The sequence below is a fragment of the Scyliorhinus canicula genome, chromosome 1 (genome assembly GCF_902713615.1).
Source record: "Scyliorhinus canicula chromosome 1, sScyCan1.1, whole genome shotgun sequence".
In the NCBI taxonomy this organism is placed as follows: domain Eukaryota; kingdom Metazoa; phylum Chordata; class Chondrichthyes; order Carcharhiniformes; family Scyliorhinidae; genus Scyliorhinus; species Scyliorhinus canicula.
The window spans coordinates 229,571,595-229,586,454 of NC_052146.1; the positions used below are offsets into that span (position 1 = coordinate 229,571,595).

The following is a 14,860-nucleotide window of genomic DNA, read 5'->3' on the forward strand; positions in this document are numbered from 1 at the left end:
CACACGGACAGTGACCCACAGCCGGGATCGGTTAACCAGAAGATGTTTAAAGAATTAAAATCGGCTCCGAGGAGATACTCAGGGAGTCCGGTAGTACTGCAATAGCTTTGTTGAGAATTTGGAGGCAGTTTCTACAGCACTTTGGGTCGGGACAAGGTCAAGGGAAATGTCGATTTGGGGGAACCATAGATTAGAGCCAGGGAAATAGGATGGAAATTTTCGGAGATGGGAGGAGAAAGGAATTCGGACATTAAATGATTTGTTTCTTGGGAGTCGTTTTGCTGGATTGAAGGAGCTGGGAGCAAAGTATGGGCTGGAGCAGGGGGAAATATTTAGATGCATGCAGGTTTCAGACTTTGCCAGAAAGGAAAACAGAGCTTCCCAGTCGAGCCGGCTTCCACATTGCTGGAGGAGGTGCTGCTGACAGGGGGACAGGAGATGGGGGTAGTATCGGCAGTTTACAGGGCTACTTTGGAGGAGGAGAAGGCGCTGCTAGAAGGGATCAAAGCAAAGTGGGAGGAAGAGTTGGGAGAGGGGATGGAGGAGGGGTGCTGGTGTGAGGTGCTCCGGAGGGTGAACGCGTCCACTTAGTGTGCGAGGTTGGGGCTGATACAGCAGAAGGTGGTGTATAGAGCACACTTTACAAGGGCGAGGATGAGGGCGGGTAGAAGATGTGTGTTAATGCTGCGGGCGGGGGGGGGGGGGGGGGTTTGCCACAAACCACGTTCATGTGTTTTGGTCCTGTCCATACCTGGAACATTGCTGGAAGGAGAATTTTAGGGTAATCTCTAAAGTGGTGCACGTGAAACTGGACCCGGGCCCTCAGGAGGCCAAATTCAGGGTGCCGGACCAGCTGGGGTTGGAAACGGGCATGGAGACAGATGTTGTAGCCTTCGCCTCGTTGATCGCCCGAAGGCGGATCCTGTTAGGGTGGAGATCAACCTCTCCACCCTGTGTCCTGGTGTGGCTGGGGGGGGGGGGGGCCTGCTGGAATTCTTGATGCTTGAAAAGGTCAAATTTGAACTGAGGGGAACGATGGAGGGGCTCTAGAATTCATGGGCATTATTCATTATGCACTTTCGAGAATTAAAGCACAGCAAACATTTGGTGGGGGAGGGGGGAGGGGAGAGCTGGGAGGGTTGGGTTGAGAGGGACTGTATGTGTTAATAGCAACTATGAGTGATTCCTTTTTGTCATTTGTTTACGTTAACATGCGTGCTAATGCCTGGGGTTTGGTGGTAGGATGGGATCGTTGTTATTGATATGGGGACTGACATTACATTCGTTCCTGCTTATTATTTATTGTTGGGTGTAAATTTGGGAGAAAACGTGAAAAAGGAGAATAAAAAATATTTTAAAAAAAGAATTAAAACCAGTTTTCACTTCAGGGATATTTTTGTACCAACCTCCCCTGACCACCTCCATGGGACCCCTGATTACCCCCAGTACAACATACCCTAGGACCCAACACACAACACATCCATCCACCGCCCCCCCCCCCCCCCCCAAACTCCCCACCACCACCGTGGCAATTTGCATATTCTTTAGACTCGTATTTTACATTTTGAGAAATCCTACTTGCAGACTGCTGCCATTCCATACTTACTCATTAGACTTGTGATTACATAATTACAGAGGCCTGGAATTTGAGTTGGGATCAACATAGAAATTTCATAAATATTTGTATTATATGTATCTGGTGCAGTAATTGTTAAAGCCTGGGTTAATGTGTGTATGTGACTGCTGCAGTAATGTTTAAAAAAAAATTAGTTTAAAAGAAAGACAGCCACTTTCGCTATGAAATTGTGCAATTAAGATGTCATAAAAGATCGTAATGCATTCCGACCATGTATATTGTTTGCCGGAATAGGGCTACTGGAATTTTGTTTATAGAAAGGTCCCCTTAGGAGTAGATAATTAGATACATTGTTTTTAGCCTTAGTAAACTGGTCATAACCCAGCTAGTGGGATAGAGATAATGTAGTTAATAGGAGGAGCCATGACTGAAGCAGTCACGTGCTGAACCTTCAGTTAAATTACTTGCTGTGAACAGATTAGGAGCCTTTTGACAAATGCTGGGAAGTTAAACAGTAGTTTGAAACAATCAAGAATCTGGAAGCTGGTTTCCTGAAAGATCTCCCTCAAAACAGTTTACCTATGACATCGCTATACAACAAGTAGTCCTGCATTTGCCAACTGTATTTAAAAGTGGGTTTTGACCGGAGATGGGTTTTGACCTTGACAAACATGGGTTTGTTTGATTTGAGAATAAAATACAGCAATTAGGAGTTAAAGTGTTTCATTTTATTGTTACGCATTGTTTAAATGGTAATTTAAATCTATTTTGTGTCCGATGTTAAAGTTAGTTTAATCCTGTGTTAGTAATAAAGTTTGTTTTCATACCATATCCCTATGTGTGTGGCGTCATTCCTGGAATGAAGGATCCATTCCTCACACAGTCTTATTTGTGATTTCTGTCCGGTATCCTAACAACTGTTGGGGTCTGGTCCGGGATCGTAATACAGTGAATGTCAGCATTGGTTACCATTACTCCTCAAATGGACAGCAACTTCTGGAATTTGGAAATGTGCAGAATAATCCAACAATCCAGAAATTGCTGTCAGTAATTCTTCACTCCAGAGGGTGTGCTATTCGGGCACCACCAATTGAAATCAATAGGAAATCAGTTGAACAAATGAGAACTTCCAGTCTCACAGTCATAACTGCACTGTTAAAATACTTGCATAAATTACACTTTGTTGAATGAGATGAACTGGGTTTGTAGCAGCAGACTAAGATCATAATTATTGTTGAACTTCTGGCCCTGAAAAGCTAATTTTACATTTGTGGAATGCTAATTTTCACCATGATAAAAAAAATCCATATTTTATTTTATATAAAAGGTTTGTTTATAGTATTTCAACTTCTACTTTAAAGTTATGTGTATGTCCCAAATTTTATTTTGCTCTCTGAAAAGTGATAAAAAGTGAACCATTAGCATTTTAAATTTCCTGGTGCCCTGCTTATGAGAATGTTTCAATGTGACTGATGTTTACCTTGCTTGATGATATCATTGAAGCTGTACACTTGAGAGATTCATTTGATCTTGCGTAGATTCAAATTAATATTGCGAAAAGTGAAATTCACAGCCCCCTTTGTGGGCAGTTTCCTTTGATATCAGCAGTGAGTGCCTTGACTTCACTGCTGACCCAGGATCTAGAGTATTGTATTTAAAGCAGATTGCACAAAAACATGCTATTCAGTCCAACAGGTCCACGTTATTGTTAATATTCCATGCTGCATTGTATTATATATCAACTTTAATTTTAGACATTCTGATCACTAGAGACAATTTTTAAAAGGTTCTGCTTTTGAAATTTCAACATTAACCACCTACTTACTCTGGTTCTATGGAATCATTTTAATCCTTTTAAATGCTAAACTATTTATTTTCTTCTATTTGTTTTTAAAAATTCACTAGCCTTGCTCTAAATTAATTCTTATAGCCTTTATTTACTTAATCTTTTTCTTGCACATTATATCTATTGCAATATTTATAAATACTAAATTCTAAATAAATTATTCATTCACTGCCACCTCCATGCACCAGCCAATACGGAAGATGAAAATAAACATTTGTATTTTTATTGCGACTTTCATGACTGTGGGACATTCCAAAGCACTTTATAGCTGATTAAGCACTTTTTGAAGTGTAGTCACTGTTGTAATGTTGTTATAATACTTTATGCTCCATTGCTTTCTTTATAAAAAATTATAGTCTGATGTCTTGCAACCATTCAATGGGACATTTCATTTCTAATTCATTGAACACTAGCATCTGTGCACTTCCTGCTGACTTATCCACCATCATCCTAATCGTCATCATAAATTCCGACACCACATTATTATAATCATAGAATCATACAGCACAAGACCACCTTTTGGCCCATCTTTGAAAGAGCTATCCAAGCAGTTCAATTTCCCTGCCCTTTCTACATAGCCCTAAAAGTTGCTCTCCTTTAAGTATTGAGCCAATTTCATTTTCAAAGTTATTGTTGAATCTGCTGCGATCACCTTTTCAGGCAGTGCATTCCAGATCATAACGGACTATGTCTTGCCTCCAATTGTTTCATTAATCACCTTAAATCTGTCTCCTCTGGTTACTGACACTGTGTCACTGTAAATAGTTAATCCATATTGTCTCCATTCTAAACCTTCATGATTTTGAGCACTCATCTCCTCTTAGCCTCTCTGCTGAGAACAGTCAGAGGTTCTCTATTCTTTCTAAGTCCCACATCCCTGGTATCATTTTAAGAGATGTCAACCACAGCTCAGTTGGTAACATTCTCACCTGAGTCAGTAGGTGCCCTGGCCAATATTTATCTTTCAATCAATATTGCTAAAACAGATTATCTGGTTATTATCACCTTATTGTTTGTGGGAACTTGCTGTGCGAAAACTGGCTGGTGCTTTTCCTACATTACAATAGTGATGACACTCAGTGGCGGACTGGCCAGGGTGTCAGCTTGCCCGATGGCAAGTGGGCCCCTGATGAAGTGGGCCCCCCCATATCAAATAAAAATGCAATAAAGAAACAAACACAGACAACTGTTTTAGTAATAAAAAGGAAGAAGAAAAAAAAAGAACAGGACACAAATAAGCAGTGCATAAAAAGGAACGAAGCAGGGGAGGTAGTGGAAGGATGTGGAATGGGGGGCCCCGGTCGGGCATAATTAAGGAAATTCCATGTTTTCAGCAAGAGTGTGTGAATTTAAAGATAAAATTACAATTCGTGATTTGAGATGGTCGGCAACTTCAAAGGCTATCAAGCAGTAGTCTTGGTTCAGCCGGTACATCGGTCCGGGGCCCGGAGAGCCAAGAAGGGGCCCGTGAATCTCTGAAGGGCCCTTAAAAATTATAATTAATTAGATAAATAAATCTCCAACTTCTTTCCTGAGATTTGTATTCTAACTTAATAAAATATAATTGTTTTTAAAAAGAGCAATACCAAATAAAAATGAAATAAAGAAACAAACAAATAATCACTCAGTGTATGAAGGAACGAAGCAGTGTTAAACGGATGTGAAAAGGAGTTTGAGGGGGGGGCTGGTTCACCCGGGTCAAACATAGTTGGAAATCCACGTTTTCAGCAAGAGTGTGTGAATTTAAAGATAAAGTTACAGTTCGTGATTTGAGATGGTCGGCAACTTGAAAGGATATCAAGCAGTACATAGGGTCGTGAGGTCACCGAAAAGGAGAAGTGGTACCTTTGACCGTGAATCATGAGGTCAAAGATATTGAAGTGATAAGCCATGATCGGTAAACTCAAAGGGTTGCGACTTGTAACACTACACTGGTATCAAACTGGACATGTTAACTTTGGTCGTGGGACCATTCTTAATGTCTTACTATAGTCGGACCAAACTTCTAAGTTTCAACAGTTGTCTCAGTTGCTTGCTGGTGTGAACACTGGACAGTGGATTGTCTCCTCTTCTGAAGCTGCATAGGCCACAGTAGTATTGACTAATGAACATAGCCTATTGAAGTGTAAGTAAGTTATTTTATATTTTTTATCAAGTAGGGGCTTATCTGGCGTTCCTTCAAGTTATTCTTTCAATCATCAATATTCATTTTTCCCAATGTGGGCTATTTTTAATTAAGTTTTTATTTCAGGAATATTACCCCTACCAGCATGGAAAAGAAAAAGCATAAATCTGGGTCACTAAAACGCAAAGAACAAAAAGAAGCAGAAAGGAAGGAATCAGCCAAGCGATGCAGGCCTATTACAGAGTTTATAATACCACAAGCACAATCCACATCAATATCCAGTTCTGCAACAAATAAGAAACAATGCTCATGGTGATGATGCAATGACACGCGAGTTACAAGAACAGAGAAGAGCTACTTTGAATGTAGAGACAAATACAAGTGCATCCATTACTAATCAACCCAGACCCAATATTTCTTCTGGCTTCCTTGTTCCGGTATCTCTGCTGCCTGTAGTTACAACATCCGAACACATAGCTTCAACTAATGACAGGGAATCAGATATTCCTTCAAGCATAAATGACTTGGTTTCTGAAGCACATCCTGTAAATGAACCTACGCAAGAAAATGAAAGATCAATTACTGGAATCTTCCAATATCCATCACGAGCAAAGCTAAAACAGTTTTTTGCTGAACATCCACTTCAGCCACTTGATGATCTGCCATTTGATGCTCGTTTGTATGAGAGAAAAATTATGAATGACTCAGTCCCAAGAAAATGGCTAACATATAACAAAGACAATAGATGCTTATATTGTTCACACTGCTCAGCCTTTGAGTTTCCCAACACTTGTATCCATCACCCTTTGTACGTGGCTTTAGTGACTACAGGCGTATTAGCCAGAGCTCGACTTTACATGAATCGACAACACATGTCAGAAATGCTCAGCAATATATCAGTGTGGTTAATGATGGCACCTTAGATACATTTTTTGCAGCACCACTAATTAAAAGGAAAGAAGTAATGAAGCAGAGAAGTATTGTCATGAGGATTATAGACATCATAAAGATGTTAGGCAAGCAAGCACTTCCTTTTCGAGGTCACAGAAATGAATCGGCCTACACTCTAGATAATGAGGTTCTGAATCATGGCAATCTTTTAGCTACAGTGCAGTTGATGGCAAAATATGACCCCATTATGGCAGCTCACGTTTCTGCCGTGCAAAACAAGTCTAAACAAAGAATCAAACGATTAGAGCAACAAGGAAAGGCTCAAAGTAAAGGCCGTGGTGGACTTGTTACATACCTGAGTAAAACAACTATAAACATGTTAATCAAAATTATGAAGAATATGATACAAGAAAGAATTAGTCATGAAGTTTCTCAAGCAAAATATTATTCTATTCAGGTTGATTCAACACAAGATAATTCATCCATCGATCAGTTTAGCATTATTATTCGGTATGTGCTTAAAGATATTATCTGTGAGCGACTACTTTCAGTTGTGCCAAGTAATGATGGTACAGGACAGGGACTTTTTGATCTATTGATTGAAACATTACAACATCTTAAAATTGACCCCCAAAAATGTTTATCTGATAGCACAGATGGCGCTGCAAGCTACCACGGCCAGTATAATGGTTTACAAAGTAAAATTGCTGATGTGGCTGATCAACATGTTCATATATGGTGCTATGCCCATGTCTTGAATTTGGTGATAACTGAAACAACAAATTGTGCGCCTGCAGTTTCTTTTTTCAATTTGCTCCAGAATATAGCAACTTTTGTGAAAGCATCATACAAGAGAATGGCTGTATGGATAGAAGTTGTTGGAAAACATCTAGGACAAGAAAAAATGAAACGATTAAAGCTAATTGGTGAGACCAGATGGTCAGGAAAATCCAATGCAGCACCAACTATATTTGGACGTTTTGATGATGCCGCTGCCAGTACTTTCGTAAATCTATTGACATGCTTATCAATGATACAGGATTCAGAAAAGTTTCATGCAAAAACAAAACATGAAGCAAATGTTTTACTTCAAAGTCTTCTAAAGTTTGAAACCATATTGACAGCATTTACTTACTTGTATATATTTGAAACTACAACCCTGTTATCAAGTTATCTACAGACAGGGCAGCACGGTGGCCAAGTGGTTAGCATAACCGCCTCACGGCGCTGAGGTCCCAGGTTCGATCCCGGCTCTGGGTCACTGTCCGTGTGGAGTTTGCACATTCTCCCCGTGTTTGCGTGGGTTTCGCCCCCACAACCCAAAAATGTGCAGAGTAGGTGGATTGGCCACGCTAAATTGCCCCTTAATTGGAAAAAATAATTGGGTAATCTAAATTTATAAAAAAAAAAAAAAAAAAAGTTATCTACAGACAAGTGGTTTAGATATGTTTACTGCATGGAGTTTGGTAGATTCAGCTACAACAAAGTTGAAGGAACAGACAAGAACATTTGATAACGTTCACAACAAGGCTTTGGAATTTGTAAATAAATGTAATGACAGGATTTCACAGATGAATATGGATGAAAATCAAACATTGGAAATTGATGCGTTGGAAACAGCATTGCCAGTTAAGAGGCAGAGGAAGAAGAAAAGAATGGCAGATGAGCTTATTGATGATGAAAGAAATTCCTCAGATTCTCTAGCTGATTTTCGAGTAAATGTGTTTAACCTAATAATGGATCGCATTGTCCAGTCACTAGAATCACGCTTTGTACAACACAAACAGTTGTATAAAGATTTGTCCTGCTTTGACCCAGCAAAGTTTAAAACTATTGCAGAGAAGGGCCTTGAAGATGAAGCATTGGAAGGTATTGTCAAGCTGTTTCCACAAATCAGCAAAGATCAAGTAATATTGGAATTGTTTTCTTTTGCTTCAAACGTTGATGTATTAAAGCTATTGCTTAATGATGGTGAGAATATGGATTCCAGTTGCAACAATTGTAAAATTTGCAGCACTTGCCCATCGTGTGTACTAAAAATTCTGGCATCCAACAGACTTCATGACAAGGCATATGATAACCTTTATGAACTTTATAAAGTCATCTGCACACTGTCAGTTACTCAAGTCCAATGTGAGAGGACATTTTCAAAGCTAAAGATCATAAAGACAAGGTTAAGAAAATCGCTGTCTGAGGAGAATTTGGAATCATACATGTTGCTATCCATTGAAAAGGAATTGTTAGATGAATTGGATGCAGAAGCAATTATTGGCAGATTCGCACAATCATCTAGCGAACACAAACAATTGCTCTTAATATAGTGGACTGCATGCAATGCTCTATTGTGCTTTTGAACTATCTGTTAATGTGTAAATTGTGCAGTAAACTATTTAAAAATATCAACCAATTACTTCAAATAAAAAAATTAAAATAAAAAATTCAATTATAACATTCTGTATTTACATTTGGTATCTACTGCCAGGAATATGTACAGTATATGTACACTGTAATTACTAAGAAATATACATTTTTTCCACAAAAATTTTAATTGTACCCTTTTTTCCATATGTATTTTTTGAAAATTTTATTTATTCGTTATGAAAATTAAATGATAGCATTGTAGTTGTGGGTGGGCCCCCTTTGTCTCCTGGCAACCAATATTTTTAGACCCAGTCCGCCACTGACGACACTTCAAATGTATTTCATCGTTTTGTAAAGTGCTTTTGAGCATCCTGAAATCATGAAAGACATTATATAACTGCAGGTCTGTCTGTTTTTTTAAATTTACTCTCCAAGGCCTCGACACCCCTGCTAAAGTCTGGTGCCCAGATCTAGACAATAGTCCACCTGTGGCCCATTTCTAAAAGTTTAGAAATAATATTAATTCTACCCATTTTGTTTATATTGCCTCAACTAATTCTTCCTACCAAAATTTAGCTTTTCACACTTTTCTGCAGCTGCCTTATATCCTATTCCCACTACCAGGAAGGTGTGCTTACAATGTATGGAGGCAAGCTCTATTATAAATATAGGCAAGCTCTATTATAAATATAGGCAAGCTCTATTATAAATATAGACAAGGAAATTGTGTACTAAATTAAGTCTATGTGCCCTGGCCCTCTATCCCATCCTCTTATGCCCCATGCTACCTACAGAAAACTGGGATTTTGCAGTACCAATTGTAACTCCACAACATCCGGCATATGCACTTGCACCTAAAACCGGAATTCACGGTGTGCCTCAATGGGCTTCAAAGCAGTGTATTATGATGGTCCTGTCGAGCAATTCTTTAACTGGCAAGGACCTTTAATTCAGCAATATGATTGTCCATAATTCCACCAATTTTAACAACTATTTTTTGAAAGCTAACTTAAAGCAGCTTCCCACAAATACATCTAAACATTTCTAAACAGTGGGATCTTTTGCAATGAAAACCTCCTTTTCGTAGAACTTTTAAGGTTAATACCCATTTTTTAAAAAAAATGCATTGAAAATAGGTTTGGCAATGTAACAAACTCACTGTTATAAAACACAGATATTACTGGATGACAGAAGGGAGGATCAGATAAGGATGTAATGATCAAACTCTCTTTGAAATGAATTAAATACTCTGGATACACTTGTACAATTCTGTGCAACCGTCTTCTGACTACTTGTACATTAATGATCTGGATTTCAGGTTACATCAGAAGAATATCAGAAAGTGAAAGATTGGATTCTTCATCAGACCTTTTCTAAAATATTTTCAACACTCCAGCGGTTGTAAATGCTATTAATATAGAAGGCGCAGAGCTGGTGCTGATTATGAGGTTTAAGAGATGAGATACCAGCTGCCTTTAATTATTTATGCCATTTCCAGTTCTATATTTCCCAGCAGTTTGTTTCTGGTTCATAACCAACTACTTTTGATTCTAATATTCTCATGGCGAGCTGTTCTCAATTAAGAAGTGGGGTGCCTGGGTTAAGTAAATCCATTGCAATTGCCTCTGTAAGGTCCCAGTGTCATAGCAATCACAATATATTCAAAATAGCAACTGTCAATTAAAGAAAATTAATTTTAAAAAGTTCACAAATTAGTTGCGTCTGGACAGACATCTGTTAGATAGTATAGTTACCATTATAGTTACATTCTAAAATCTTCACAATAGCAAGGTCGTGGCTAGTGGAAAGGACTGAAGAAATGCATTTATTTTCTCTCCTCCACAGAGGATATAGCTCCTCTTTCGTGACCCCTTTGTCTCTGGGTCTATGCCTCTCAGTGTCTAAAGTCTCTGTCCAGTTTCCCCTCCTCTCTTATCTGTCTCAGTGTCTCACCTCTTTCTGTGTCTCAATTTCAATCTCTTTCCCTCTCTGTCTCTCTTCTTCCCTTTGTCTCAGTTTTTAATGGTACAATAGTTTTATAAATGCTTAGAGTATAAAAGTATTTAAAACCATAATAAAACACCAACATGCCTTTGACCGACCTCAAGGAGCATGTCTTCAGCAGGTGACATTATTAGGGGGCGTAGCTTCACCAAGAATCCATCTTGCAGATCATTCCTTGATGGGCTATGCTGCACAAGGAATCGAAGTTCTCGCTGCAGCCAACGAACCAAATTCATACAGTTAGCAGTAAGCGTCACCACACTGTTGCTGCTTACAACATCTAGGCCAGTATACACTAGGGCCTGCATATAGTTTTAACATCCCAATGGTATTGCATGCATAGGTGGCACTGTGAGCATAAAGTTACATGACAATGTAACATGTGAGCCCTTGGGATTTCACCAATAGGGGGAACATTTTGAAAGAAGATACTTCTGAGATAATTCAAGATCTAAGGATTTGAGCAAAATCAATTAACAGTTAATTTAAATTTCAGGCCCGATTTGGATTTCAAAAAGATAGTACTGTAGTTGCATTTAAAAGCAGAAACAGTAACTGAAGTTGCAGTAAAAAAAAATTGTGGTAAGCAAGATCTTCCTCTACAACACTATCTAGATATTCGGTGTACCAATTACACCAGGCTGACAGTTCCCAAGCATTACCATCAGATGGTGCTGCACCAGCTATCAGTTCAGGTAAAGACTGATAATTTTATTACTGTTCCTTCATCCCCAATGCTGTTGGCCAACCAGCCTATAGAATAATCTCATCAACCATTATCTTACTAAGTTTTGCTGTTTGCTTCAGCCGAATAAAGACCATGCAGCATTTTTGGTTGAATGGCTCTCCTAATCTCCACTAAGCAATGTTTAGTCGATGGGGCCGAGCACACTTCAAGCAGACAGCCCGCAGTATTTTATCGTGTGGAGGTGCTTCACCTACTTCAGCTGAATTTTGGGAAAGGAATCTCCAACTGAACAGCATTGTGATGAATTGTATTTCCCAGCCTCCGCCTCATTGGAGTAATGTAGACTGCTGATAGAAGCCTCTCAATCATCATTACCTCCTTACATTCTTCTACAACAGCAGCAAAATATTGCAATATAACAACAGTTATGATGCTTCAAAAGTACTTAATGGGCTGTGAAGTGCTCTGGGATGTCCTGAGGTTGTGAAAGGCATTATATAAATGCAAGCTTTTTATTCACGTTTCCCAGTTGCACAGCTAGTCACTTGCCTACTTGATTAAACTTTAACTCTGATCTTGCACACTGGTTGCCAGTAAAAGTAGAACATTGGCTATGCTATCTTGTTCTTTTCAAAATCACAGTACTCAGCAAACTTATTGTTTTATATTGAAGTACAAGCTTTTGGTAAGTTTAGCTTTTTTATTTTTATAACCATGAGCCTGACTGCCAATAGGAATAAGTGAATAAAAATGAAAAACAGCAGGAATCTCATTTCCTGATCACAAAATCTGGGCACGCTCAGGAGTATAAGGATAAGTTACCAAAAAATTTAATATCTGAGAGTTACCAACCATTTTTGCTGTTTTATGCTGGTTTTCAGACTGTTTTGAATGCTGTGGACATTTTGATTTCCATTCAAATTGCAGCAAATTCATGCCAGGATATGCTAAACCTAACAGTTTTGACATTTAAGAAGATATAAAAGCTTCATGTACACACACACACACATTTCTACATATCAATATATAGAACATTATATGAATATACATTTGAATAAAGGTAGATGTACTGTCATGTGAGAGTACCTTTAAGAAATGGGGGAAATGAGGGTTTATCAGTGATGTCAGAGTGTGGGTGGAACTGGGCTGTTTGTCTGCTTTTACTTTCGCTTTGCGCTCGCAGCTACAGGGTGTGTTTAGTTTTGTTTTGCAGACTTTGAGCTGCAGTCACAGCAAGAAGATGTATTAGTCTCTCTCTGCAATCTAAAGACTGTCTCCAGATCCTTTGGTGGTTTAAAAATAATACCTGTTTCTATAGAGAAGTTAAACCTGATGTCTTTCTTAAAAAGGTTTTTGTTAATCTCATGGCTGTTGCAAGAAAAGATTAAGAGTTACTTATCGAGGACTGTATTCTTTGGGGGATTTATTGGTGTTGATAGTTGTTAAGATGTTTACTGTGGGTTTATAAAGTGTTAACTGGTTTAATAAATAAACATTGTTTTAATTTAAAAATACTGTAGATCTCTGTTGCACTACACCTGTGAGGTAGGCCCATGTGCTCCCCGTAACCACAATATTAAAAGTTGTGGGCCAGGTGAACCCCTTTGGGGTTCTCTAAATCTTGGCTCATAACAATACATCTTATATGTAAATATTCATTAATAATAAGCATAAGTTAAAAAAAATGCAAATCAGACCGTTAACTTGCTGGCGAGGGCTCTTATAAACCCCCCATGTTGCCTCATCCTCCCCCAAAACCATTTTTAAAAAATTGAATGCACAAGAAGATAGTGATCACTATGCAAAAATTCAATAGATGCCAAAAAATGCAAGAATAACAAAATTTATAAGTTCTATATAATTTTGCAAACGCTCAAATTGGCAATGAGCTTTTTCTTGTAATTACCTTTCCTCCGTTTTACAGAATGGCACACAGACAACATTCTTGTGCTGCAGGACATCACAGTACACTTGACTGACTGGTACTGAAGTAACATTGCCATTTTGAAGCTGATTGGCAAATTTGACAACATGATCCCGCACTTTACAACCCTGGGGGGGGCGAGGAAGAGAAAAATCACAAAAAACACCTTTTGTTAAATGAACTACCATAAGCATCAACTTTCTCAATTTCTAAAGTTCAACCTCCACTTCCAAGTACGATTTACCATTAAATGCAGAACGATGAGAAAAAATAAAATCCAAGGAGACATTACTCCTTTAGCAATTCATCCCAACACACTATCATTTTGTTCAGATGATCAGAAATATTTGTTGAAAGCATGCAAACAGCTGCAGATGGTTGCTTAAGTTTCTTCATGGAGAAGTAATGTTAGTAAGGAAATACATTTGGTTATCTAATTTATGTACATCAATGCAGTAATCTCTTGTCAAGTTCCAGTAATAAATTATTACTGATTCTTCTTTTCCAAGTACAGGCCCAAAAAGATGAGTGTCGCAACAGTGACTGGTACAAGTCGATGCAAAACGTGCTGTCTAAACCCAAGGTGTATTTTACTAGAAGAGGAAACTCACAGGTAGTTTTCAAAAGACTGTGCCCTGCCAAGTAAACTTATCCATTATATACTGTGAATTACCAGAAGTGTCAAACAAGCACCAAGACCTACCTTGGCTGATGGTGAGAAGGCCACTCCCTGTCAAATCCTTCATGCATACATAAAGTCTCTGCGCCCCCACACATTGCCCTTGAAGCGGCTCCGGGGGAGGGGTGTGTGGGGGGGGAGGTTCCATGTGTAACGTGCCTTCACAAAGATGGTCTGAAGAGTGATGCAGTATATTTGCCGAGGATCATCCCAAACAGCTGTGACGCAGGGCTCTGTGCTCTATGGGCTTTTCCCACGGACACACACCAAGACAAATATCAGCTGTTGCTGGAGGATCACCAAAACTTGTTGATCTTCCAGTGCAGAGAATTGTCCTCGACCAAGTGTTGCAGACTGGTACATTCTAAAGTCCAGGATATTTTTTGAATAGTATACTTTTACAAAAAATTCATTCATGGCACATGGACATCACTGGCTTGGCAAGCATGTCTGCCACTAATTGTTCTTCAGAAATGGTGAGCTGCCACTTGAACCATGTTAACCACACGCTGTTAGGGAGGGTGCTCTAGGATTTTGTTCCAGTGACAGTGAAGGAATGACGATATATTTCCAGGTGGTGGTGTTCCCATGGGCGGGATTCTCTGGCTGCGTTCACCCGGCGACCGGAGAATCCCACCCGAGGTCAATAGAGTTCTTCATTGTCCGCCTGTTGTCTGTGGCGTTTTGCGGTGGGCGGGGCGGAAAAATCCAGCCCCATCTGTCTGCTGCACTTGTCCTTCTAGACAGTAGCGGCCATGGGTTTGGA

At 39.2% G+C, this 14,860-nt stretch overlaps 1 protein-coding gene across 8 annotated transcripts in view; it reads right to left on the bottom strand.

The window, feature by feature from the left end:
• The window catches only part of kiaa1841 (KIAA1841 ortholog), a 224,543-nt gene that overhangs the window by 91,604 nt on the left and 118,079 nt on the right, over nt 1-14,860 (bottom strand). For all 8 annotated transcript variants that reach the window (XM_038808965.1, XM_038808982.1, XM_038808974.1 and 5 more), the window contains one exon: nt 13,398-13,543. In XM_038808965.1, the coding sequence (XP_038664893.1) occupies nt 13,398-13,543 (146 nt within the window). The remainder of the gene's footprint in view (nt 1-13,397; nt 13,544-14,860) is intronic.